The 27,592-nt window shown below is 45.2% G+C and overlaps 2 protein-coding genes across 2 annotated transcripts; one reads left to right on the top strand and one right to left on the bottom strand.

The window, feature by feature from the left end:
• Positions 1–488: 488 nt before the first annotated feature.
• Positions 489–4,483, top strand: LOC124332380 (calcium-activated chloride channel regulator 4-like). The gene is made up of 13 exons (XM_046788880.1): positions 489–804; positions 880–1,014; positions 1,101–1,263; positions 1,323–1,606; positions 1,661–1,909; positions 1,981–2,069; positions 2,143–2,272; positions 2,343–2,476; positions 2,535–3,131; positions 3,224–3,470; positions 3,539–3,677; positions 3,752–4,150; positions 4,218–4,483. The coding sequence occupies exons 1-13, from the start codon at positions 547–549 to the stop codon at positions 4,328–4,330; spliced, it is 2,937 nt and encodes a 978-aa protein (XP_046644836.1). The 5' UTR covers positions 489–546; the 3' UTR covers positions 4,331–4,483.
• Positions 4,484–12,774: 8,291 nt separating this feature from the next.
• LOC124330974 lies at positions 12,775–25,927 on the bottom strand. The gene has a single exon (XM_046788762.1). It carries the CDS (start codon positions 25,811–25,813, stop codon positions 19,172–19,174), a length of 6,642 nt encoding a protein of 2,213 aa, XP_046644718.1. The 5' UTR covers positions 25,814–25,927; the 3' UTR covers positions 12,775–19,171.
• Between the last annotated feature and the right edge of the window lie 1,665 nt (positions 25,928–27,592).

Below are 27,592 nucleotides of genomic sequence, written 5' to 3'. Positions count from 1 at the left end.
GCTAAAGGCCCGACTTTTATTAGGCCTTATCGAATCAAGAATCTTTCCTTAACTTTGTTCAGAAAGTCCCCGGATCCCTTTTGCTTCTTATTCCTTTTATTACATCTGGGAAGGATCCTAATCTCTTTGGCGGTGCCAAGATTTCACGGGTTTTCGAACGCTTAATCTACTTATTAAATTAGTAATCCCTGTTTTTACTTAATCTTACAGTAGGTAATCAGATACGTAGTTCGGTTGTAAACGAGGTTGTAAAGTAATAAAGGTTCGTCGGTGACTTTTAGCATAAAGAAAGCGATGACTGACGAAAACAAAATTCCTCCTTCTTTAGATAGGAGCAAAAAAAAAAACAATCTGTAAACAAAATTTTTGCTGGAAAAGGAACCAACGTGCTATAAAACGTCTAGTCTCAAAGTCGTATTTAAATACAGTATGTGTTGGAGAATTTTGGATTTGCTTTAAGAAAAGCCTGTGGGATAATAAGTTCTATAAAATGCAGTTGCGACTGATATTTGTTTCGTCACAAAAATTGTGAAATCCGCTATTCCTATGTCACCCCCTGGTTCGCGTATAAATACTGTTTCGGGAATATTAAATTTCTATTCTTCGTTGGTATTTCCACAAAACAACCACATCATGACGGTCTGTCATCAACATCTTCTCTATTTGCTGATCTTTTGCTGCCTCTCTTTTCACGCTACCGGTAGCAGGATCAACATCGTCAATAACGGTTATCGCGATGTTGTAGTTGCCATTTCACCCAATGTCCTCCCAGATCAAGCTGGCGACCTTTTGGAAAAGATTCAAGTAAACCCTACTTACTTACATTTAACTATTCTTTTCTTGCGAACAATAACACAGTTAAAATAAATATGTTTAAAGTTTCTCATCACCGAAGCCTCTGCTGTTTTGTACGAAGCCACACGGCATCGATCCTACATCGAGTCCGTTAACATTTTGATACCCCAGACGTGGGAAAATGTCACGGCCAATGCCAGCACTTGGGAAAATTTTCAGGTGCGTGAATGCTTAATTTATTGTACAAAAAACATGACAACATATGCAAAGAGAATATACATAGATTATTTGCTTAAATGACACAGAATGCCGAAATTCAAATTGACCATCCGAATTGGAAATTTGGAGATAGTCCATACACCGTGCAATTGGGCGGATGTGGTGATCCTGGCGAATTTATTCACTTGACGCCTAATTACGTCCTGAATTTCGATACTGAATCCAACAAATTGAAGTTTGGTCCGGCAGGTGAACTTTTATCTTTTACATGTTGATAAATCAATAATTTCATAAATTTAAAAATGCAGGTAAAGTTTTCGTAAGAGAATGGGCTCGACTGCGCTACGGAGTGTTCGAAGAGCATGGCTTCACAGACGATGACTCTGCCTTTCCAATGTTCTACCGACTTCAATCTGATGAATCGAGTGATTTGGTGCCTAACGTATGCTCTGACCAGCCGGTTGACTTCACTTATGACTATGGCTGCAGTGTTGATGAAACGGGCCTTTACGACACAAATTGCACCTACAGTTTCACCGACCAGTTTAAACCAGGATCATCCATCATGTCTGATCATCGGATGCTTTCTTCGGTATTTTCTATTTAAAAGATCTTTTTAAAGTTAATTAACTCTGTCTTGTTTTAGGCGATGCATTTCTGTGACGACGAGGAATCCAGTGTTCACAAACACAATCGAGAAGCACCAAACAAGCAAAACGCAGTTTGTGACATGCAAAGTGTCTGGTCGGTGATTTCACGTCACGCTGATTTTGCTGGAAACAATAATTTGCCAACCAACATCGCCAATTTGAAGCCAACATTTAATGTCGTCCGAGTTTTGAATGGAGCTCGTTACGTGCTAGTTACTGACGTGTCAGGCAGCATGGACGATCATGTAGGCATATTGGATCTGTAGTTCTATTTACTATACGATTTATTTGCTACTATCAGATTTGTAATTTTTAGAATCGCATTGGGAGATTGTACGATGCAGCTCGTCGTTGGATTCAGTATGATATTCCTGATAGAACTTCGTTAGGAATCGTCAAGTTCCAGTAAATGAGAGTTAAATAGATTTTAAGTTAGAGGCATTTAATTCATCTAGTTGATTTCGTCTAACATCAATAGTGACTATGCGACCGTGCTAAGTAGCTTGACTGTAGTAAATGATGAAACAAGACAGCAACTGATGGACAAAGTTCCCAGCATAACAGAGGGCTGGACATGTATCGGCTGTGGACTCCAATATGCGATCGATGTAACATTTTGAACCTCAATTTCTTTGCCATTAGTAGAATGATCAGAACATGAAGTTATTATGTAATTAGATTCTAAAACCGAGTGGTAACGGAGGGGTTATCGTATTGGTGACCGACGGCGGGGAGAATGTAAATCCGTACATTAGAGATGTAACTCCTGCGTTGATTGCCGCTCAAATTCAAGTGGTATCCATCGCATTTGGGTAGAAATATTTATTAATCAATGAAACCAATGAACTAATTTTTTTTTTCTTGAAAAAGTCGTGATGCTGAAAACGAAATCGAAAATTTGGCGACACAAACCAACGGGATAAGTTATTTTATCAACGATAACGGCGGCAACGACGAACTAAACGACGCCTTCACAGGATCATTGATTTACCAACCAGCAGTATTATCTCAAGTTTTAACTGTTCAGTTGTTCCAGAAGAAATACCAAATTGGATTCAGGACCATATTTCAAGATACAGTCACTGTCGACTCTACCATAGGGCGGAATCTCACTTTTCGTGTCGACTATACTAACAAAAATTTCTTACTTGACTTTTCCGTCATGTCCCCTAGCGGTCAAGTTTATAACACACTGATTTATGACGATGCCACTAAACTGGCTTACATCGAGATTCCTGGCATTGCCGAAGAAGGTGTGTGGAGTTTCTCGTTGACCGTCGGTTCCAGTACAACAGAATATGTCAATGTTATTGTTAAGTCGAAATCAAGATCCAGTACAACGGCCCCAATCACCGTGGAATGTTTGGTCCCTAGCGGAACAGTCGTCGTGGATGCTGGCATTACACCTGTCCGGCTAGTGGCTGTCGTTAAACAAGGGCGAAATCTTGTTCTTGGAGCCAACGTTCAGTAAATTAAATTACTATTCATTCATTTAAACATGTTTTGTTTTTCTTTTGTTTTTCTAACCCTACTTTCGATTTGTATTGCACATTTTTCAGGGCTTACGTTGAGAGACCTGACGGTGTTCTTCAAGTTATTGACTTGTTGGATTCGGGCGTAGGAGCTGATTCAGAAAAAAATGATGGGATTTATTCACGCTACTATGTGGACCCCATTGTAAATGGACGCTACAATTTGTTATGCGTCGTCAACGGTTCGGAGTCTTCGTACGTCGACGACGGTAACCAACAGTCAAACACCACATTAGGAGATTTCAATCGGATTCAATCCGGTGGAACTTTCAGGGTAAAAAATTGAAAAAAAAAATTCAACTTTAATGTCAATAAAGTCCATTCCGTTGATGATTAATTTAGGTGGAAATACCTACATCTACCGTTACATCCTATCCCCCTAGTCGTGTGACGGATTTGAAAATTGTGGCTATTCAGGTCAATCAAACATCCATGGCAATTGAATGGACTGCTACTGGCCAACAACTCGACGAAGGAATTGGTATTTCTCTGGTCTTTGTTATGTTTTTCATCACATATTTTTTATTGGTTTTGGTTATGATATCATTAATGTAGCGAAGGAGTACCAGATCAAATACTCGGAAGTGTTTGATAACCTTTTGGACAGCAATTTCGATTCTAAGCCTGTGCAATTTGGAGATCAGGACGTTATTGACGGAGGTATGCAACCGCTCCAGTCGGGTAACAAACAACGCGTGACCCTTGTTCTGCCAAAAACATCTGAGAATGTTACCTACTACATCGCTTTGAGAGCCGTCAATGATAACAACGATGCAAGTAGCACTTCTAATGTTGTCTCCGTCAAACTAGCCGTTATTAAACAGCCACCAACTGAACCACCAAATGACATAACAACGACCACTTCTAAATCAAGTATGGAAACCACCGCCATCGCCAATATTTCAAGCACACAAACAACCACAACGTGGTCTCCACAGACAACAACCAAAGCTGGTATCAGTTTTAAATCTCATTAAATAATAGGGAAGTAGCTAGTCTAACTGATCTTGTTTAATTGTAGGAACCAATAGCGTACTAACGGCGGGTTCCAGTGACCTGCTGACATTTCTTCTATTTTTTCTTATGATACCGAAAATTCATTCGACCGTATCGAGTTGGATCGATCGTGTCTAATAGCTGTTGCTAAATTTTTCCTTCTTCCAACGAAATATTAACGAAATTATTCGATTGCAAATCACATTATAGACTTAAAATAGTGTCATTAAAAGTAATTTTACTATTAGTTTCCATTTAGGATAATAATTTTCAAACAATACATGATTTTCAACACCAATCGTCATAAATTAGAATTTCCTTTTTATATTGGCGCCCATATTTTAAAACAAAACGGTCTGCCATCTTTTGTCTTTAATTGTAAGTCTAACAACCGTCGTTTGGCGCTCTTTTAGTCCATACCTCTTGAAAGTCACATCGCCACATCGGACTCAGTCACATGGTTACATCTTAGTTGTTAGTTTTTATTAAGATTAATTAACCTGATACTCATCTAGTTTGAATTCTGGGAACCTCACAGTTACTAAAAAGTGTATTGACTCATTGGATTCATTTGTCCATAAAAGCTAGCAGGAAAAACAAAGTTTAATGAAGCGTGGCATGAATGAAGTGCCAGCTAGTTTTCCTAGTTTTCACTTTCACAACTCACCAACAGTCCAACACCAACTTCAGGTATTGAAGTTTGATGTATGATTAAATAATGTGCTTTATTTAATATTTCAAAAACTGTTTAGATTGATCATTAATTGCAAGACATGTCATTTACCTTTTTGTTCTCGTGTTTTGATCAAGGTACTCAGCATTCAGTGTTGGGTATTGGATACTGAACATCATGCCTGGTTAAAGCTGAGGATTGATCGCAGTCTTCATACCATGTGGAATATCATCAGTCAACACACATTGGATCTTCACTGAAATCTCTGTATGGACACACAACACAAGGTAGGAAACTATCGTTTGTTCTAGTCTAATAGTGTTTTAAAGAAGTCTCCTTGAGGATCAAACAAGAACATTGATTCTCTCACAATTCTCTTGAAAAAGCTCGTGAGTTATTTTGGCAGGCATATAGGCATATCTTGAATATTATTAAGGGTGTTCTTAATCCTCGTGTTATTCGAAATGGGCGCCAAATTATCTTTTTTCGAACGGATTTTTTTGTCACTGGGAAAGTATCGCCATCTGGTGTTCACCAGAACCAACTTGGTCTCGGTTTCTCGAGCGGCCACGCACACTGATTGGAAATGACGATATATTTCCGAGAGATGGTAAGGGCCGGTCACAAAACTTTGAAAGTGATGCCATGAAATCCTCTCAGCCACTACTTTTGGTGGAATCCAGTATTTTATTAGTGGCTCAAGTTGGCATTTCGACTCGGGGTGTATAGAACAGTCTATGGAGCCATAAAAAGCAACGTATAGCTAGAGAGAGAGAGAGAGAGACTCTGGGCCTGTGTGACGACTACAACTCTAAGCCATGTTCCCTCAGCTTTGGATGGATGGAACTGGGACCTTCATTACCCGATAGTGGATGCTCATTCGATTAAATGAGACTTGTAGTCTTGAAAGGCCGGCGTATTTCACCGGCAATAAGCCGCTAGTGATGGATTGTATCGACGAAGAAAGGTGTCAAGCCGCAGCGCGATAGGTTGATTTCTTTCTCGTTTCATCGGACGCATCTCTCTCTCTCTCTGTGTCTGTGTAATGGAACATCAGCAGCAACGGGCCCCCACCTCCTTTTATTTATATATGTTTACTGTATATACGTAAATAATAGATTGTCCCGTGGAGAATGCTAGAGACAAGGCGCCACCGTCTTGGCGTAGAGGAAAGATATTTGGCCTCGTCTCGTTTTCTCCGGGCGGTTGGTGGCGTCGAGGGGTGGAGAGATCTTCTGACGACGCTCAATACTCTCGTCGTCGACGCTTCTTCTTCTTCAGTGGCCTTTCCATCATCCCTCCTCCTCCTTCTCCGGCACAAGACGCACAGATATCACCCACACACACACACACACACACACACAACCAAAATGGCGTCGTCTCCGCCTCTGTGCAACTTTTTTCTATATTTTATTTTATTTTTTCAAGGATTTCTTTCTTTCTCTGAAAATGGATCGGATCCCTCTACACTTTTTCGTCCTCCTCTGGAGACTTTCGATAACTGGGAAGCTCTGATTTTCTCAACAATTCCTTTTACCACCCACCCCTAGTCTTGGGGCTTTGTCTCGTTTATTCATTCACGCACACAAAGATAGCGGCAGACAAAAGTCCCCCCGGTTCCGCTCTTGTCTCACTTCTTATGCAACGAGCGGCTAAGTCCTCAACCGTAATTGATGATTTCAAAAAATCGCGCTTTTTTTTTTAAATCTATTTGTTTGTATTTCTCTTTTGCTTCGGATATTCTTTTTGCGCCGTCCAGATGTTTATCCGCTCTCCGATATTTGACAGCTGGATAGGATGATGTATGTCGCTGGTGTACACACAGGCTCGGCGCTCTGTGTAGTATAGCTCGGGATTTTTCATCAAAACGGCGGCTCCTCCTTCTCTCCGGTTAGATCCATTCTATCCCGCCTTTTTTATTTTACACGCCATGAAAGAAATCTACTTTTATTACGTCGGTAATAAATTTGAAAAATAAAATTTGGGGATTTTGCATTTCGTTGTTGAATTTGGGGAGGGGAGGGGGAGGTGAAATACTAAGCCAATGGGATCCATTCGTCCACCGTTGACAATGCCCCTTAAACTGAGTTTTAGTGCGGTCATCGCCGAGCTAGGATATCACATAATGAGAGCGGGAATGATGGCCCGTAGTACATGTGTAAGTTCAGCGGGATCGTCGAGAGAGAAAGAAGAAGAAAAAGCCAAAAAAAAAAAAAAGTCCCGATCGATATTCCACACTCTGTTGTGTGTGTATAGATGCGATAGTGACTCTTGGCGTGTTTTTATATCTATTCGATTTCGGCCAAAGAGTAATCTATACACAGAAAACTCTTACATTTATTCCCAACCATTTATATTCCTTCTTTTTTTCTCTCTCTCCCTTCTATCTCATCGATGTCGAATGGTATATGTCCCGGCCCGGTGTTCAATATTCTAGTCCCGGTGCAGCTACTAAACTTGGACTGCATTTTTAATAACGTCTCTCCTCCAGCAGTAACTTTTTCTTTTTGATTCTCTTTCTTTCTGTTTTTACTTTTATTATTTTTTCTCCCCCCCCCCCCCCCCCTCTCTTACTAGATATTTACTGTATTCATTAATTTTTCTTTTGTAATACTGCACTGGCACTGGCAGCCGACGTAATGTCGGATATTTTCGGGTGTGTTCAAATGGCGGGAGGGTGACACACGATCCGTTCTGATGCCAGTTCTATTCTATTCATTATAGATTTCCAGAGAAATCATTATCCATATATGAGTACGTGTCTCTGTGAGTAGTTCGGCGGGCCGGCCGACACTGAAGCCTATCACCAATTCAATCCATGAATGGCTGATGAGCCCTAAAGCTCAATTGACCTCTATCCATAAAATGTACAGTTGTTCGTGTACCACCAATCCCGCCTTGACCGAACGAATTCCCCCCCACCCGTCTCCATGGAAATCTCTGCAAAGAAATTCGCTTGAAATTGATTGAATTCAATCGCCAGCATAGGTCGACGCAATTTTTTTCTAAACGAAAGACGGAAATGGGTAGAAAATAAAAGAAGACCGGGAGTTTTGAATCGACGCCAATACCGGGGGACCAGGAAAATAAAATAAAAAGGGAAAAAGTTGTCGGTCCCACTCGTAATTGAATGCCCCCGTGTGCAGACCTGCAACGCACTATTTATAGTAGTCTATTCATTTTTATTAGAGTTGTAAGTAGAAAAGTAAAAAAAAAAAAAAGAGTTGAATGCCATGTTGATTGGATTGGTTCACATCTGCGTGACCAAATCAAAAAAGTGTAAACAGAAATAATCGAGAGATGGACGCGGGATTATTTTGTACATGTCATTTTTTTATTGCGCTGCGCTCGCATCTTTTCACAAAAATAGGATATCTTATTATCTTTCTATCAAGCAACTTATATGAGTTGTACCTCTTTGAAAATGGGATTGGGGGAAAATAAAAGTTGGAGTTTTAACGGAAAACAGTCACAGTTCCGGGTCTTCCGGTCTGTGATTGTTAGTGTTCGCTGGACTGTGTATATAGTAGTGGACGACGGTTGTATAAGCATCATCATCTTCCTCATCTTAAAAAATAAAGCAAGTTTTATTTGTTCCGTGCGTCCACTACAGTAACATAAGTTCATCTCTTCATATCCAATTTATTTGTTTCGGGAAAAAAAAAGGGAAGACAGAAGAGTAGAGGGGGGATAAAACTGTAATAGTAAATCGTGAAATTGGGTCTGCCTACTGTCACTGGCCAAATCGAATTTGACCGGGAGAAAAAAAAAGTTATTACAAAATTCCGGCAATGAGAAACTCAAATGAAGATTGAATTGCTTTAACTCTATTTGAACGCAATAAGTTGCTATTCAATTTCCAGCCGGATCTCGATCTAAAACAAACTTGTTTATTTATTTTTTATTTTTTCGAAAACAAAAGAATGATTATCGCTGCTTTTAATTTGGTTTGAAATTTATTTTCTCGGAAATAAATAAGACCGGCGTATACATACATAAAAGACAAGAGCAGCGCTCCTCATCCCTCCCCAAAAAATGGGATGAGTATAAAGACGAATGATGAGTCGGATCTCATGTGAAGCCGATGATGATGAAACGCATAGTCGAACCGCAGTCATCCTCGCTCCACTCGTTTCTCTTTTTTCTCCTTCTCTCTTTTTTTTTTTATAGTACGTAACATTATTGGATAGAGAAGGGAGGAGGGGGGGGGGGGGAGAAACGGGGTGGGGTTAGAAGGGGGGTGGGTTGGGGCTTGCTGATCAATAATACACCAGCAGCACCGAGTATAACAGTGGGAGAGAGATGTTGGATGGTGGAGAGAATGAAAAAGAAAAGAATAGAAAAAAGGGAAAATAAAAGAAACGAAACTAGTCGAGCGAAATCTCGTCACTTTTCTCTTCTCTCTCTCTCTCATTTTGTGTCGTTTTTTCTTCTTCTTCTTCCATTTTGCTTTTATTCTTTGCCTTTTTCCCTCAATCTATCATTGAATGTACGTTGAGCGGCGGTGGGCTATAGAGCAAAGAACTTGGGAGAGAGCTGCTGCCTCTTTCTTCTTCTTCTTCTTCTTTTATAATCTGTCGGCGACGTCGTCGTCGACGACGAAAATCAATTGGATTCCTCGACGTCGGTCGGGGGTGCAGCCCAAATCAAATATAAATGGAAATATATCTATATCTATGTGACGCGGCCGAGCGTCGAGAGTCGACAGACAATTTTTTTTTTTCGGTCCCTTTTTCTTTCATCATTTCTTGATAGAGAGAGAGAGAGAGAGAGAGTCTCCACCTATATTTATTTGGGGTGTGGCCGCATTTAGACTTGAATCTCTGGCAGCTAAAAGTTGATGGCCATACCGTCGCTTCGTATTATCACAGGACCAACGTGGGGGGAAGAAAGAAAGAAAGAAGGAAACAAAAGTTGTTGGGTTGTTTAGTTGTTTCTCTCCGATTTGAGTCAGTTCGCATCATTGGTGAATGATGGATGTTTCAATCAATAAGTTTTGCAGGAGGAGATGAAGAAGCCGGATGGGCCGAGGGTTATGTTGGCTGTCCCGGGTTAAGAGCTGGTCGGGGTTCTTCATTAATGGATACAACATCGAAATAAGAATAAGAAAGGAAAGAGAGTGGTGCTGGTGTATACAAGGCGAGTTGGGACGGACACAATCAGCTGAATGTGGTGGTGGTGCATCTACGTAATGACTCTCCATCATCCCTCCAAAAGTTCAACGGTCCAAAAACACAAAACGAAAAAAGGAAAAATCGAGTGAGAGAGAGAGAGAGTCCATCTATACATCCATAAGTAAACGCCATTTGTCTGCTGTGTGAAAGACGATCTATAGATTGACTTGGTTATAGACTTTCTCTCTATGTGTGTGTGTGTGTGTTGTGGCTCTTCCATTTTTCGGATGGCTCCTGGGCCGGAGGCTGATGCTTCATTTATGGACGTATCACACAGAAAAAACCCTCCCCACCAAAAAGGACACACACACAAAACTTTTGGCCAGCAGTAGTAGTTGCTTTTTCTTCTTCTTGTAGTTTCTGCGTCCCTTTAGTTCTTTTTGGGTTCTCCTGGAATCGTTGGAGAATAATAGATCAAAAGGCCAGGGCCCGCAGGAGGCAAAAGAACCGGAATAATGCATCCGGAGGTATATACGCCGAGCTCATAGTTATACTGCCATACTGCACGGATCTCTGTGTACGTATATAGCAATAGCACACAGTAGTTGTCCGCTGTCCATAAATTGATGATGGACTTTGATATGTTTTCGCCCGTTCCCAGACTTTTTCTTTTCCCAGTTATTTTTTTTTTTTTGGGGGTTTGTTTGGTCACGCTTCGTTTGTTTTTGGATCCCATTTCTATTTCATTCGGGTTGGCCCTCATCAATGCCAGTGATTTATCCATCCGACCGATTTGACCGCGCCCCCCCCCCTCCTTTTTTGTTTTTGCAAAATTACGCAACCATCAAATTATTTTTTTCCCTTCGACAAACGCTGAGCGCGGAATTTTTGTCAGACGTCGCCGCTCCCTTGCGTCGGTCAGAGGACAATGTGATGCGATTGCGACGTCGTCGTCGTTTGTTGATCTCTCTTTTATGCAGCGCGATTGTTTCGACACTCATTTTCAACCCACATCAATTTCTCGTGGGGTGTTTTTCGGGACCGACACGTGGAGGGGGTGGAGCTAAATCGGGACTTGTACGGTTGCATTGCAGCTCTTTGGGCGCACAACAACAAATGGGAAGAAGAAGAAGAAGAAGAAGAGGAAATGCGAAGAAGAAAAAAGAGATGAAAAGCAAGAGGGGGACGACAGAAAAAAAAAGGGGTGACCATGGATTTTCTCCCGGCCCAGGAGGGCTCTGCTGCCACATGAGGGGAGAGCTGGAAAAGAATTAGATCGAAAAGGGGGTTTTTCTCTCTCTCTCCCGTCTGTGTATTGGTTGGATGTAATATGCTCAGTCTCATTGGATTCGAAAAAAAAGGAAAAGGGTTGAGCTCCCTTTTCATATAATATGAGATTCCAGGCGCCCTTATGCTGGAACAGACGTGAGGGGGGGAGAGAAAACGTCCAGGATGTGTGTGTGTGTGTGTGTGTGTCGAAGGGGGTGAAAGGGATGTTGTTGTTGTTGTCCAGCACATCCATCTCGGCCGGCAGAGATATCTGCGGCTGTAGAGGCGGCGACTATAGATGCTTGTTTATAATACTCTTCTATTCCTATACCCACCCACCCTTTATTTGAAGGGGGTGGTGGCGTCGGTGGGTGGTTTGAAAACTCCTTATTTCCTCCCGCATTTTCCTTTTTTCTTTTTTACTTTTCTATAGATTAAGCTCCCCCCCCCCCTGTTCTCCCTCCCCCGGCGCGATGTGATGGAGGAGGAGGACGACGTCGTCGTCGTCTTCTTCTTCTTCGTAGACCTCTTGCCGCTGCCTCCATTTTATTGATCGTTTATACACACAGCCGTATATATATATATATATATACGGCGAGTTGCAAAGAAAGGAAAGAAAAAAGTTGCTCTTTGACGACGCCCGGGGACTCACAAGGAAAAAAGATGATGATGAAAAAGGAAACGAAAAGATTTTATATTTTTTTATTTTAACCTATTAAAAGACAAATCGGTTGTATTTGTGTATTTGTTTTCCTACCGGAAATAGCTGCTTTCTCGTATAATGGTCTCGATGTTACCTCAACTATTCGTCCGAGATAGCGGCCGTGACGTAACGCGCACAGTGCGAGAGCTCAAGCGAAAAACATACACACACACACCCAAATGGATGTCTAAAAGGTGGACCCGTGTGGCTGGCGTAATTCCGTGCCATTTCGGTCTCCATCAGTTACATGTGGACGATATTATTATCAACCACAAAGACTCTGACTTGGGTTGCCATGGGCAACATTCGCGGCACAGCAAAAAGCAAAAAGAGATTACACGCAGAGAAAAGTGAAAGAAATATCCGCCTTGAAGAGTAGTATTTCTTCCGCTGAAATTTCTTATTTTCATTTTATTGGACGATTCAGTTTTTTTTGGTCTCTTTATTTTTTTAAACCAACCGAGAAGAAAGTGGAGATTTTGATTGGTCGGATGCGGCGATGGCGTCCGTGTTTATCGTGACAGCCAATCCGCGATTTTTCAAAAGCCAACCCCCTTTTTTGATCCACACCCTTTCTGTTATGAAAAAAGGGGTGGAATCCACTGCACCCCTTTTGAATTTGTTTTTTGGGGTGTGTGTGATTTATTTTTTGTATGTTGAATCTCTTTTCATTGAATTTGTTTTTTCACTTTTAATCCAACCAATCGGGACCACCCCTCTGTCAGAGTTGCTGCGCAGAAAGGGGGCTGGCCCATGTCGGTCCCCAGTTTTTTATTTTTTTGAAATTACGGTGACACCCAATGAAAATGAAAAGACGAGAATGTACACGAAACCATGATACCATGTATTGATGAATGCAAAGAAAATAATTCCAAATGAAATTGAAATGAAACCCAAATTGACAAAATCGAAACGAAATTGTTTTCCAAAGAATATTATAAACGTGGGTGAGAGAATTTCCGGGGGGTAGTTATGTTGTTGTTGTTGTTGGGAAAGAGAGAGAGAGTAATGGGAAGGAGGGTATTTTCCATCAGGGCGCTCATTTACACACTCACATAGGCGCTCACACATACACACACATTCACGATAAGGGCGGAGGGGGGTGGGATGGGGAGTCATTTCCTCGTGTCAAAGTGTACACAGACTGCCGGTTAGGTTTTTTTTCTTCTTCTTCTTTCTGGCGAATTGTGAAACAACAACACCGTGAAACAAGTGGGTTTATAAAGTATTGGATGGGGTCGAAGTTATTTGAATTTTTTGGGACGAGACGCCGATAAACGAAATTTTGGGAATTCATCAAAGGAAACAAGTAGAAGAAGAAATTTTTAAAATGAAGAAAAACGACATACATTGACATAATAATTTCAGGAATCATTTTTTAATAGGAACTGCTGTTGCTCTTTTGTTTTTTTAATAGCCTCGTCGATTAGGAACTTGTCGTTTTCTCTTGTGGCGTCATAGGAACTTTTTGATTTTTTTTTTATTTGAAGAAAAAATTGAATTTTTCACATCGAGAAATTAAAAAATAAAATCATTGGGGGAGGGGGGGAGGTACAAAATACAACAGCGACCACACATTACAGACCACCACGTCAGTCAGGTTCTCTCTTTTTTTTTCAAATATTATTATTTCCCATAAAAACTAATTTTTTTTTCTTTTTCCTTTATTTTGATACACTGCATCATGGGTTTTCGATAACGCTGTTAATTAACATTATCAATTAAGGGAGGGGTTGGACATCGGGGGGTTAGTGGGGGAGACAATATCGAAGAACAAGAATTAGAAATAGCAGAGAGAGAGAGATATAGCGCACGATAGAACATTTTGTTTTTGTCTTGATAAGAAAGCCACGATCCATTTTTGATTTTGCCGTTAGGTTGTCAGACGAGTTTGTTTAGTACCCGCCGATATTCACGTTTAGTAGTCGACACGTACATTGAAATAAAATTTAAAATCATTTCTCGGGGAGGGGGTTTCACGAACAGAAAATGGATTATTATTTCATTATTATTATGACCGTTTCATAATTGGCAGAGTTACAATCAGTCAGACACACACGCGAGATTTCTGCCTCGTCGATAAAGTCAAATGATAAATCTGAAAGATTATTGGGGACGAAAAAGGGGGAACACACACGTAGTTATAAATCTCCAATTCCGTTATTTGGTTTAAATATGTGGTAGTTATAATAATAAATATAAGGACTCGACCATTTTGATTTTCGTGTTGTTTGTTTAGACGCAAATTGTGTGAGTTGGGGGCTGGATTCAAATCAAATCACTGACCCGAATAAGCTTCATTTCTTTGCACATAAATTCACTTGGCTGACGCACTGGCTTATAATAACATCATTTGCATTAATATCATTGTTAACATGTTTGAAAAAATCGCACGACAATTTTATCGGGGAGGTGTGACGTCATCTTCCGTGTCTCGTGCTGAATTTCTTTTCAATTCGGACATTTTTTTATTTCTTTTTTTGATATTGCTCGCGGTCTTTCTAACCAACGACGAACGCCATTTTGTTTAAAGGAAACCATTTTACATGACTCGTGCAAAAATTATCACAAAATAATAAAAAATAAAACAGAAAAAGGAAAAAGGAAAAAAATAAAATTTCCCGGAATTTGTCCGTTTCCCCGGAATCGTCGAGTGTCATTTGACGTCAAGAGGAGGATACCTTACACCTTTTAACCTTCCAACGATCCTTTATATTTTTTCTTCTCTTTCTTTCTTGGCAAAGAAGACAAGAACTCGCTCGTTTTCGGTTGGAACTCGACATGGGCGCGGTCAGTGACCGACAGGGTCCTACCCCGATTTGGAATTGAATTACCTACTCTTTTACTGCCTGCTCTCAGTAGTTGTAGTACGAGATGAAATAAGCCCATATCGTTGGGAAATGATTGACTATAGACGATCGCCTCCTGCTACAGTGAGGGGGAGAACAAAAAAGAAGAAAAAAAAGGTACAGGGGTGGCGAGGGTTGGATCTTGGGTCTTGTTTTGACGCTGAGCAATTGGAAAATATCAATCGACCTTATATCATATTTGCGCCGTCGCAGTCGCCCCCCTCACGGCCTTTTTCCTTTTTTTTTTTTTATTATTGCGTTCCGCGTCGCAGGGACCGAGGGTTGAACAACAATAATCATCTCCCCCCCACCGCCATTCTTTCTCCTCCCACCACCGTGACGTTTGCCTTTTTTTCCCTTCCATTGGTCGCCATCTTCTAAAAATTTCCGGTTTTTCTTGATCAATTTTTTGGGTTGTTGTTGAAATTGCGCGAGTAAATTATTGAAAGGCCATTCAAACTGATCAAATGTTTTAGTTCTTAAAAAAAAAAGTTAGCTATTCAATTTGGGCGCAAAACGAAGGAGACGGACGGATGCAATAGAAAAGCGGGAAAATTGAATTTGCCGGTAATCATCTATTCATCCAACGAAGCGAATGTAATTCAATCGATCGCCTTATTTTTTATTCCTCTCAAGTAAACGGGAAAAACTCGAGGCACGAGGTGTTGTTTGATGTGTCGGAGAGTTTTTCTCCCCCCAACACACACACGTATATAACCGACACACTTTTCTCATTGGGTGGGGCAGCAGGTGGTCAGTCGCCCACGTCCTTTTTTATTTTTTTCTCTCCCCCCTCTTTTCATCGGTGGCCCTAAAAGGTTTTCATGAACTTTATTTCATTTCTCGATGGACATCTCTCTCTCTCTCCATCCATCCATACACGCTGCTCGTACAAACACTAAACACAAATAAATAAATACAAGTTTGTTTTACAGTCGAGTCGGCAATTCCGTTCGCAGGGTAAAAGAAGGAAAAATATGTCGTCCGAATCAGCAGTTTTGTAGCCTTTCTCCGGGTACATGTAGACTTTTGGTGGGAGGGGACGACCAGCGTATAGTAAAAATACTCACTGGCAGCCAGCAACAACATGAAACTTATTAATTGTAGAGTCTGATATATAGTTGTCGTTTTGTGAGAGAGAGAGAGAGAGAGAGCAGTAGCTGCTGCTATGGTCGTTTAGAGAGAGAGAGAACCCGATGGCCAAAGAAGTAGTTATTCCTTTTTTAGTTTGGGGCTTTTTATAGTGACTACAATATTTCGGGGTTGGTATTCCTTCATTTTTTTTTTCCCAAATCAGACTCTCTCCTTCCTTCCTTCTCTCTCTCTCTCAGTAGTTACTAAACACACATCAAGAGGTTTGATGTGACTTACGGAACAACTTTATTGCTCCTTATAGTTTTTTGTTCTCCCCCCCCCCCCTTCCCGGTTGTTGTTTTTGTTGCTGCTCTCCTATTTGATTCGCTCGCGTTTCTTGCCCAGTCAGGCCGTTTGTTTGCTTTTCATCTGCCGCATTGTGTATGCGCTGCTTCAGCCTTTTTTCGCCCCCTGCTTCATATCGCATCAAAAACTTGTATTTATCTCCTATATGCGTAGAGTGGAGTAGTAGTAGTAGTAGTAGCAGTCGTCGTAGTCTGCTGTACAATACGTAATACAAGACAGAAAGAGATGGATAGATGGAGATAAAAGGAGGAGAGAGAGAAAGTGATGGCCAGTCTTTAATCAAAGGGAATCGAATCAAGTTGGGTGGGAGGGCGCGTCAAAGTCCTTTTTCTTCTTCTTCTTCTTCTTCATTTTTATTTATTTTTTGTTTCTCCCTTTCACTTTCATCTACTTTTTCGAGTTCTCCTATTTCTCTTCTCTCTCCCCTCTTCCGAGTTGAGAGACACACAAGAGAGGGGGGGGGGGGGAGAAAAGAGAGAAAAAGGAAGGAGAGAAAGCTATTATTGATTCGGACGTTCAGACCCGAGTGTGCTTGCACGGGAGGAGTCTAACACAGAAAATGGGTGGGGCCACGACTTGCCCAACATATTTATTTCCTCCGCAGTTCAAGGAAATTTGTTTCGCTTTCAGCACGAAAAAATAAAAATAAAAATGAATAAAAACAAAATAAAGGAAATATCCTAGAAAATGTAGGTAATCCTTGTTTTGACTTGGCGAGTCCCAGCGTGTACTGATTAAAAAGCGACGAGCACCCAGGGTTACCGTTGCGTCGTCCGCTGGAGAAACAGATTGGAGGTACGAAGGGAAAGATGAGGGTTGGAGGAAATGATGAGGGACGCAAAGAAGAAAAAGAGGATTGTCTCTATAAAAGACTAGGACAAGATGTTGCTTAGTGGGTGTGTGGGCTTTATGTTTTCGTTCTGACCTATGCTGCTGCTGCTACTAAGGCGACCCTTCAAAAATTGATGACAACAGTCGGGACTTGTGTTTCTCTTATACCCCGGGAGCAGAAAAAAAGGGTAGACAGCCGAAAAGGCATTTGTGAACGAGCCGTGCAGCCTTTTGAGGGGGGGTAGGTCAATCACTTTCTGTCGTTTGTTTTGCCGTTGTTAACAACCGAAAGAAGATGGAAAGAAAAGAGATGAGTTTGGTCATCTTCTTCTGTTCTTTCCCATCTTGATTCTCTCTCATCACCACCCCAAAAAGTCCGACAATAGAAAACGTGCGCATTGAACGAAAATGGACAATCGACTTCATCTCCGGTTCCGGGAAAACGAGGGGAAATCAAAATTATTTAAAAAGATAAAGAATAAAAGCCAATAAAGACAAAAATAATATCAACGAAAAAGAACCAAAGCGAAAAAAACAAAAAATCAGGTCTAAATGAATTATATTAATTGCCACCCGCACACAAACACACAGACAAAACGCACAGACACAAAGAAAAAAACAAAAAGAAACGACACTATAAGACAAAGGAACTAATAATCAAACGAGTAAAATACACACACACGAACGAGCTCAACTTTGGAATTTTTCAAATGAAATAATTTTGACGGGGGGAGATAAAAGGGTGTGGCGTGTAACAAAAGTGGCGACTAGGATATGGATAAGTTGGAATGCGCTACATTGTATGGATTGGAATGGCTGAATTTTCTGGAATATTATTTTACACAATTGATTATAGAAAACTATTGGTTTGAAAACAAAAAACACAAAATGGTAAAAACGCGCTAATAAATCGGCGGTGCTAGAGAAAATGAAATGAAAAATTAATTTTCCCTGAATGTTTGGCGTCGTCTCGGCAATAGTGGACTTGATTGAAAATGTTGTTTTTTTAAATTTGGAATGTCATTTGACACGTCTGCGTTCTTTGTGTTTCGCTTCCAAGAAAAACCACACACACGACACACAGGAAGACGACAGCAAAGTGGGTGGGAATCAAAAAGGTGTGCGACATCCATCAGCAAGTTATTGGGTGGGGGTGGCAGTGACGTCACTCCCCACCATCGCCTTTCGGTCACGCGAACAAAGGGCTCGTCTGCTTTTATATAATAATACCGACAACTAACACACAGAAAAACATTCCGAAACAAAAACAAAAACACACAGTCACTTGACACACACACACACACACACACTCATTCTATCAATTAATTAAAAAAAAGAAAAAGAAATTTGGTTTTCTTCACTCAGAGACTAAATTATCAATCATCATTGGAGGATGTTACGTTGGGTCGACACATACAACATTTTACGAATTTAAATTTTTAAATGAAATTTTCCTTATTTTTTAGAGATAAGAGAGTTAAAGAGAGAGAGAAAGAGAGAGGCCCCGGGATTTGATTATAGTTTGCAGTGACTGTAAATGGCCATATAAAAATGCCAAGTACAATCATCATTTTTGTTTTGTTTTGAATTCAAAATTCAACTTCTTCTTCTTCTTCACTTCCAACATTTTTCCCCCCATTTTTTTGTTGTTTCTTTTTTGTTTTTGTTAATTTGGTTATTATACTAACGATTTTGTTTTTCAAAGAAAGAGATAGAGACCCTGTGTTTTGTGTATGGAAACTATTATTTTCCTCGCGTGTTTTCTTGTTATTTGTGTCCTATTTTCCAGGCGGCTGACTAGACTCTTTTTTGTTGTTTCCTTCCCAATCAAAGAAATTGTTGACTTTTTTGTTAATTAAAAATTTGTTTGATTTTTTGAAGAAAGAAAAAAGGAGCTATTTTGCCGCCAGGAAAATTTAAATTGGGAGAGGGACAAATAAATCGATCCAACACCAAAGAAATAAGCAAAAACAATGACATGGGACTAGAGACGTCGTTAAGAGAATTTTTCAAATGAATAAATTTGAAAGAAATGGGAGCAGGGAAAATGAAATAATTGGCGAGTTGTGATGTAATATGTTTTTCTTTCTTTCTGATGGTTTAAGCAGGTGTGAGACTGAAAGTCAAGGAAAGCGGATTGGCAATGCGTCGGTTGACGGGCAACAGGATCAACGAAGGGATGAAATTACAACTCTGATTCTGACCTTCTTCCTCCTCGTCTTCGTCGTCGCCATTGTCCCGCGGCTCCTTGGTGGCGGCGTCAGCTGGCCGATCCTTTTGTTGGTCCGTCGTCGTCCGTTTGCGCTCCTCAGAATCCTGGCCGCTCAGCCGGTTACCATTTTGTTGGCTCTCCCGTTTGATGGCGACCGTCGAAGGATCCATCACTTGATCGTCGTGATTGTTGTGGTGCCCGTTCTCCTGGTTGGCTCCTGGATCACCTCCGCGCCGATTCTTGGCGTTGGCGTTCGACGAGCTCGACGATTTGTTGGTTTCCGCATCCGGCTGGGTCAACAGGAACGCCTGAAGGACGAAATCCTGGCGGTGGGCGTGTTGGCCCTGGACCGACTGCAATCCCAGTCCCTGCTTGTTGTTGATGATGGCCGAGAGCCTGGACGGGCTGCCGGCGTGTGGCCCACCCATCGAGGCCGTCGACGTCGGAACGGCCAAATAAGGTGGAAGCTGCTGCAGGTCGGGATTGCGGGCCACCACCGGAATGCATTGCTGCGTCCGCAAGTGGAGCCGGAGCAGTTGCGGCTGCCGGGTCGCGTACCCACACCGAGGGCAGGTCAATGGCCGCTGTTGTGACTGGATCATGTGGCACGTGGAGACGGGCGACGTCGGCGACGACAGGCCGAATCCAATTCCGCTTTTGGCGTTGGTCATTGAGCCGCCGCTGTTGTGGCTGCTCCGCATCGATGGCGGATGGCGCTGCAGGATGTGAGTGAGGCAGAGCTGGCGGGTGGCGAACTTTCGACTGCACACGGAACAGCGGTAACGACGTTTACGACGCCCTGTTGTTGGTGTTGTTGTTGTATTTCTCTGTTGTTGCTGTTGTTGCTGCTGCTGATTGATGGCTCCTAACTCGTCGTGTTCCTGTTCTTCATGGGCGTGAGATTCTGGAGCTGTTGCCGTTCCAGCCGACGACGACGGAGGCATCAGAGTGTGCAAAAAGTTAATGGGGAACTGATGGGCCATTAGGTGAGTCTGAAATTGTTCCAGTGGCAGTTGGTGACCGCATAATGGACACTGGATCTTTTGCTGATTGACGGCGGCAGGTGGCGACCGAGTTCCGACGGCGCTCGACGGCCGAGGACTGGCGTTGGCCGAGGCCGGCACCAGGCCGGGCATAGGAGGAGGTGGAGGACACGACTCCCCCATCTGTCCGCCGCGCTCGTTGGCGAACAGACCGTATCCGGCGGAATAGTCGCAGTAAGACGAGCGCTGGAAGGACGACGGCGAAGTCTTTGGTGAAGGCGAAGACATGGGACAGCCCTGATTGGCCTGCTGTTGTTCACTGCCGCCGGCCGTAGGAGTGGCGGCGGCCACCGAGGTCGAAACGCTGACCGGAGGAGGTGGAGTCTGGTGGTGATCCATCAAATGCGAGGCGTGACTCTTGATCAGGTGGACCTGCAACGCCACAACGTCGCCAAACTGCTGGCTGCAAATGTAGCAGCAAGCCGCCGTCGAAGAGCCGGAAGAGCCGGAATGTTCGTGACTCAAATGGGCCTTGAGGGCCTTTGAGCTCTTGAAGCGCTTGGGGCACAGCGGACACGATTCCGTCACGGAATTGGACTTGACCGGACTGTTTGACCCTTCCATCATCTGCTGTTGCATTTGTTGTTGCTGCTGCTGTTGCTGTTGTTGTTGGTGGTGGTGGTGTTGATGGAAGGAGAGATCCATCACTCCTTGATGCTGTTGCTCCTTCAACATGTTACCAGCAGGTCCGCCCACGCCATTGGGCAGGAGCATTTCATGGTCGGGGAACACGATGCCGTGAGTGTTTTGCTTGTGGACTTTGAGGAAGTATTTGGAACACAATTCCTTGTGGCAGATGTCGCACTGGACTCCGCCGATTTGAGACCCGCCGCCGCTGGCCTCCAGGTGGATGCCGTGCATTTTCAGCATGTGAGTTTTCATAAAGTACTTGTTGCATAATTCCTTGTTGCAGATCTGGCAGTAGCTGCGGGTGGCCGCCGGAGAGGCCGAAGATGACGAGCGACCTCCTCCTCCGCCGCCGCCTCCTCCTCCGCCGCTGGAACGTTTCATGTGGTGGTGACCGGATGTCGAAGAGGGTGCGGGAGGAGGTCCGAAATCGAGCAGACGGTCGAAACCGAGTTGAGAAGCGGCGGCGGCGACGGCCGCTTCCATGGCGGCCGCCGATGGATCGCCACTTCCGCCGACGCCGATTCCGTGGAAATTTTGCATGTGAATCTGGAGGTAGGATGGAGACAGGAAATCTTTGTTGGCGCACAGGTGGCACATGCTCGAAGACGAAGACGCCGACGCCAAATTGCCCGGATCCGATGGATCGCTAGTGGCCGGATTGACGATCTTGACGATGCCGCCGCCGCTGGCGCTGATGTAATGATTACCCGACTCGTTGTGACCGACGCTCAGCTGATTAATGTTGTTGCCCGAGCTCTTGACAGGGCTGTCCATCCAGCAGCGTCGGCGATCCTCTCCGGCCATGGAGGCGGCGGCGGCCGCAGCTGCAGCCGCCGACGACGATCCGTTCAACTCCATAATCATCGACTGGAGTTTCTGCAGGTCGGCGCTGATGGTGATTCCGCCCGAGGACGAATTGTTGGCATCGGTCGAAACGGGTCGCTGATCTTCGCCGGCTGCATCCGCATTCCGGGCCTCCGGCTCTGATTTGACGGCGATCGACGGCGGTTGGGGTGAGTTGGTGTTGGTGAAAGTTCCAGTTTCATCGTCTTCCTGTCCGTTGTCTGATTGATTGTCCTCGTCCATGGCTGACGTGTCGTTCATGTCGTTCTCGTTCATCGACTCATCCGCCGGAGGTGGTTGATTATGGAAGTAGGTGCGATGCATGTGCAACAGGTAAGTCGACTGGAAAGGTCGTTGGCACAGATCGCACGAGAGCGGCATTCCACCATCCAGCTGGCTGGCCTGTTGTTGTTGTGGTGGTTGTTGTTGTTGCCCCATTGTTGTTGTTGTTGTCGTCGCTGTTGTCAACGTCCCCGACGGAGTCGTCACCAAATTCAATGGCATCTTCTGCTCGGGGCTGAATTCGCTGTTGGTGATCGCTAGTTGTTTGGCCGTCGGACTCGGTCCGCCCCTTTTATTGTTGTTGTTGTTGTTGTTGTTGTAGTGGTGCTGGCGGATCATTCCGGTCGAAGAGGACGAATCCGACTGCTGGCTCGACGACTGCTGCTGCTGCTGCTGCTCGGGCATGGATCCGATTCCGTGCTTTTTGAATTTGTGCGTCCGCAAAAAGTACTTGTTGCAGAATTCCTTGCAGCAAATCTCGCAAAACGCTTCCGTATTGATGACGCCCATCTGGCGGAGTCGTTCCGGGGAAAACAATTGCTGCGGCACCATGCCGCCGCCGACGCCGCCGCCGCCTCCGCTGCTTCCGTTGGCGCCACCTCCTCCTCCTCCGCCGGAAGAAGAAGATGAAGAAGGCGTTTTCGAGTGATGAATGCGAGCCGGATGAGATTCCATCATGGGTGATGGCGTCGAGAACATGGCCGAAAGCGACGGCGTCGGGATTTTCAAAAGCGACAAGCTGTTGTTGTCCTGCCGGCCGCCGCTGCTGTTGCTCAAATCCAATTTGGATCCGCTGGATGGCAAAACACCTCCGCTTCCGCATCCACCTGTTTCGTTTTTGATGCCCAAACTGCCCAGTCCGCCTTGCATCAGAAGGTTGAAGGCCGTCGACGTCGTTCCGTTGGATTCCTGGACAGGATCGGCGACCGTTGCTGGCTGTTCGGTGATCGCTTCGCTTCCGCTGGCCGAAAGATTCCGAGCCGGAGAAGTGATGGCCGTTGATGGAAGAGTTATTGGAATTTTGAGATCAACGGCAGTTGTTGCTGCTGCTGCCGCTGCAATTGCCAGTGGGGCTGTTTGTTTCGACGAATGAGACTTGCTCCTTTTGTGGGATGAAGATCCACCACCACCACCACCGCCGCCGCTGGATGATGGAAGTGAAGTTCCGGCAGAGGAGGGAGTCGTTGGTGCGCTGCCTTCCGGTGGAATGATGCCGTGCATCTTGGCCTTGTGTCTCTTTAGGAAGTACTTGTTGCAAAACTCTTTCTGACACAGCTCGCAGTAGGCTTCCGGATTGACGATTCCGCCCGGCAGGTGCTGCAGGTTGTGCTTCATCGAGACGGCCGACGTCGAAATTGGATTGAGAGACGACGGAACGGCCAGCGTGTTGTTGGACGTCGTTACGGGCGGAGTGGACGTCTGCGACGGCCACATGGGGAAAAAGTCCATCAATCCGCCGGGTGGCGCGCTCATTCCGCTGGTCGGCGTCGTGATGGCTGACAGCGACGGGATGGTCGTCGTGGCCGAGGTGGATAATGTCGTCGTCATCGACGCCGACGCCAACAACCCTCCGGTCTGGTAAATGGATTTCGACGGCGACGTTGTCATGATGGGCGAGTAGGTGACGGGCGGTGCCGGATCGATGGGAGCCAATTCCGTGGAAGGCGGATGCATCGGATACGTCATGGCGCCCACAGTCAACGACAAGGACGGCGGACCGAATGAACTCGACACCGAAAACGGAAGAGACTGGACGCCGTTGCTACTGCCGATGCCGAGGCCAGCGCTGCTGCTGCTGGATGGCGTTGAAATTGAAGCCGGGCCGGAAATTCGACCATCCGGGGTGACGGATGTAGTGCTGCCTCCAGTGACGACGACTCCGCCACCATTGGTCGTCGGTGGCGTCGGCGTTGGCGGGATATTATCGACGTAGATGCCGTGCTTGTTGGCCTTGTGGGTCTTGAGAAAGTATTTGTTGCAAAACTCTTTGTTGCACAGCTCGCAGTAGGCTTCGTGGTTGAAGATGCGGATGCTTCCGCCCAGGGCCGACGGTGAGCCCAACAGCCCACCGCTTGGGCCTCTGCCCATCGAGTGATTGGCCAATGGAGAATTACCGGCCGACGACGACTGCAGGAATGGGAAGAGGAACGGCGACGAGGCTGACGGGCCGCCAGAGGGGTAGAATCCGCCGGAAGCGGACCCACCGTATTTCAGCATGTTGCGGAAGGCGAAGGGTGAATCGGAACTGGATCGTTCGCCACTCTCGTCGTTTGGATGATTCTTTTTCGCATCCGTCAAGTGGTGGTGGTGGTGGTGGCTGCCTCCTAATCCGCCGGTTGGCGATCCGGAGCAATGGCTACTGCTCCGGCTCACTTCGCCGTCGTCAAACATCATACCGCCGGATCGATTCATCGACATGATGTTCATCATCATTTGCTGCTGCTGCTGATTCCAGCTTCCGCCGTAAGCGGGTGAAGGAAATAAAGGAAATCCTTTGCCGTTACCACCTCCGGCGGCCGTCGAGGCCAGAAAGTCTGCGAAACTACGGGCAGCTGCCGAAGAGGAATTGCCGGCCATCATCAGACGACTGGCCAGTTGGTGGTCGAACATGTGCCCACCGCCGGATGAATTCGCCGATGAGCTGCGGATGATCTGGCCCTCTTCTTGCTCGCTCTCGTGACTCCCGCCGCCCGTCATCATGTGATTATTCGCCCGCACCCACTCCAACATTTGCTGCTGGTGCTGGCCGTTGAGGAGTTTGGCGCCGGATGAATTCGGTTGCAGGAGAACTCCTTCCTCTTCTTCTTCGCTGGATGCGTTCGGATTGTTCTGGTGGAACAGGGCGGCGGCGGCGGCGGCCGTTTGGGCGGCCAGAAATGCCGTCACGGCCGATGTGGCGTTTTCGTCGTTGGCACCCGGCTCTTGGTCGCTGCTAATCCGCACGGGCTTGGATTGCTTCCGTCGCTTGTTGCTCGGCGGTTGCTGGTGGATTCCGGCCGGGCTTTTGCCGCTTCCTGATCCATCAGTGCATTTACCTCCGCCGAGAGACAGGTCGTTGTCGTCTGTGCCGCTGTCGTGGGCCGTCCGTTTCTCGCTGAGTCTGGCGGCGTGGCTTCCGGAACTGGACATGGCCAGCTGCTGCTGGTGTTGGCGGAAGAGAGCCTCGGCGTTGGCTGCGGCTGCGGCTGCTGCCGCCGCCGCGATGTAACTCTCGAATGGATTGGGGCTGTTGTTGGTGGAGGACATGGCTTCCATCGCAGCCGACGCGTTTGATGGATCGTTATCCAGTTTACTCGATCCGTCTGACGCATGATGAAAGAGTGGGAAATTGGCCAAAAGTTGACGCTGGAAGGCGGCAGCGGCGGCGGCGTTGAAAGCGGCTGCAGCGGCAGCGGCCGCCGCGTTGGCCTCGGACGATTCCGGCCGGTGATCATCTTCCTCCTCGTCATCATCTCCTTCGCCATCCATTTCGTCTTCGTCTTCTTCCTCCTCTTCCTCACTGAACGAAATGGCCGAATCGTCGGCCGTCGTCGCCCGCCTTTCCGGACCTGTCGCCAACCCTCCGATCAGCGTCGCCGTCGTATTGCCTCCGCCGACGCCACCGCCGATTCCTTGTGTATTGCGTTCATCCATCGCTGTCGCCGTGTGACCTCCCGCAACTCCAATCGAATCGCTTTTGCTGCGGATCATGACGTTATTGCTGCCGCCGTTGCTACTGACGGATGACGCCATCTTTCTTTTCGGGGGTAATTTCTTTTCTTGTTTGGTTTTCTTCCTTTCGGGGGAGGAGGGGGGAGGGATTCTAATATTTTTCGGGATTATTTGATTTGTCTCTTGGGTTTTTCTTGTTTTTTCTTTTTTGTGTTTGCCTTTCAATCATCCGACAGTCCGTGCCTGAGACGGTGACAACTCCTTAGCAGATGCTCCATCTATCCGGAACGGGCGGTGGCGGATGCTTTTCCGCCACACACGGAATAATGAACCAAACAAAAGCCAAAAACAAAAATGGGCCGATACACACACAACTACCGGACCCAACGAATCTGTCCGACTTCTTTTTTTCTTTTTTGTTGTCCTACCTTTTTCGTTTTTATTTTGATTGAATTTTTTTATTTTCAAAAGGAGGGTGTGATGTCAAACTGGAAGATTCCAATCGATGACGTCACTCGCTGCCTTCCTGATTAAAAGGTAAAAAAAAAAAAATAATAATTAGATTTTGAAATTTGAATTGCAAATAATTTTCACTTTTTTTTTTAAATAGTCTAGAAATAATTTTAAATAATCGGTGGACACGCGTCTCTCTACCTCCTCTCGCCTCTCGCCGTCGCTTTTTCCGTCGTCTTAATTTCCTCGCGTTTGATTTACATCAAAAAAGAGCACTTGTCACACTTTTATTTTACGAACGCCAATCACTCTTTTCCCGAACGAAACCATCCAATCACTATGCAAATGAAGTGTGGGGAGGGGGAATGATTTTGGTAGGATTCTCGTCGAGGGAAACCCGATTGCGGTTAAAAAACTGAAGCGAAGAAATTTTTTCGTTTTTTCTTTTTCGTTCGTCCGAGGAAATAATCAACGGAAATAATAGGAGAAACGGGAGTGAGAGAAGGAACTCTCCGCAGCCATCACGCGTCAGGAGTCCAACTGAAACTGAAAATGTTGCCCCACCGTTTTCTTTTCTCTCTCCCTCGTCTCTCCTCTTTTCTATCCTCCCCTCCACCACCCTCTACTCGGTGGGGCTGTACAGAGAAACTCGCACAAACTCAAAAGTGTACGCGGAGCAAAAAGGGACGACGAAGAAGAAGAAGAAGAAGAGAAAAGTTTCCGGAATCGAAAGAGATGGAGATGGGCGGGGCTGAATCGCTGCTGCAAGTTCTTCCAACCCAAACTCCGCCCATTGGCTTCTTTGCCTCCCCTCGTTCGTGACCGAGCCGATTGGTCGCAGATGGCGCTGTCTAAAAAAACTCTGGCGGGCTTAAAGGGAAGGTGGGTGTGGGTGGCACGGTAGTGGGGTGGGGGGTACGAACCCCCGACGCCGAACACACGACGCCGCCCGACTCCTCCCTTTCAACTGTGTTTTTTTATTTCGTTTTATTTTAAACGAAAAGAAAATATTTCGTTTGGGTTTTCCTTTTCCTCGCCCCGGCGTCGTCGTCGTCGATCTTCACGACAAAATGACGTCGTGAAACTCGTCCCGAAAATTGAACGACCAGAAAATCGTTCAGAGATCATCTTTGGCCATCAGCCCCCCATCCCCCAGTCCACTCCGGCCTGTCACGTGAAAAAGAGGTACACACTACAACAACAACAAAACTGGACATACAACTAGGGGGCTATCACCGGGTTGTTGGACACGGTCACGCCACCATCAGCCCTCTCGTTTGCCTCGTCTCCCACCCCCCTTCCTCCTCCTTCCGCTTATAGGTGAGGGGGTGGTAGCTATAGTAGTAGTGGCGGTGATGGTTAAGGTGTGGCGGTCGTTTAACCTTGCCTGTCGTCGTTGGTACACGA

This window comes from Daphnia pulicaria, chromosome 1, assembly GCF_021234035.1.
Source record: "Daphnia pulicaria isolate SC F1-1A chromosome 1, SC_F0-13Bv2, whole genome shotgun sequence".
NCBI classification, from domain to species: Eukaryota; Metazoa; Arthropoda; class Branchiopoda; order Diplostraca; family Daphniidae; genus Daphnia; species Daphnia pulicaria.
Note: the sequence above shows the minus strand (reverse complement) of the source record. Positions and strands in the feature narration are given on the sequence as shown.

Coding starts and splice junctions, on each gene's coding strand:
- LOC124330974 (XM_046788762.1), bottom strand. CDS start 25,813: ATGGCGTCATCCGTCAGTAGCAACGGCGGCAGCAATAACGTCATGATC.
- LOC124332380 (XM_046788880.1), top strand. CDS start 547: ATGTCACCCCCTGGTTCGCGTATAAATACTGTTTCGGGAATATTAAAT. Junction 1,264..1,322: donor ATTGAAGTTTGGTCCGGCAG/GTGAACTTTTAT, acceptor TTAAAAATGCAG/GTAAAGTTTTCGTAAGAGAA. Junction 3,471..3,538: donor AATCCGGTGGAACTTTCAGG/GTAAAAAATTGA, acceptor TGATTAATTTAG/GTGGAAATACCTACATCTAC.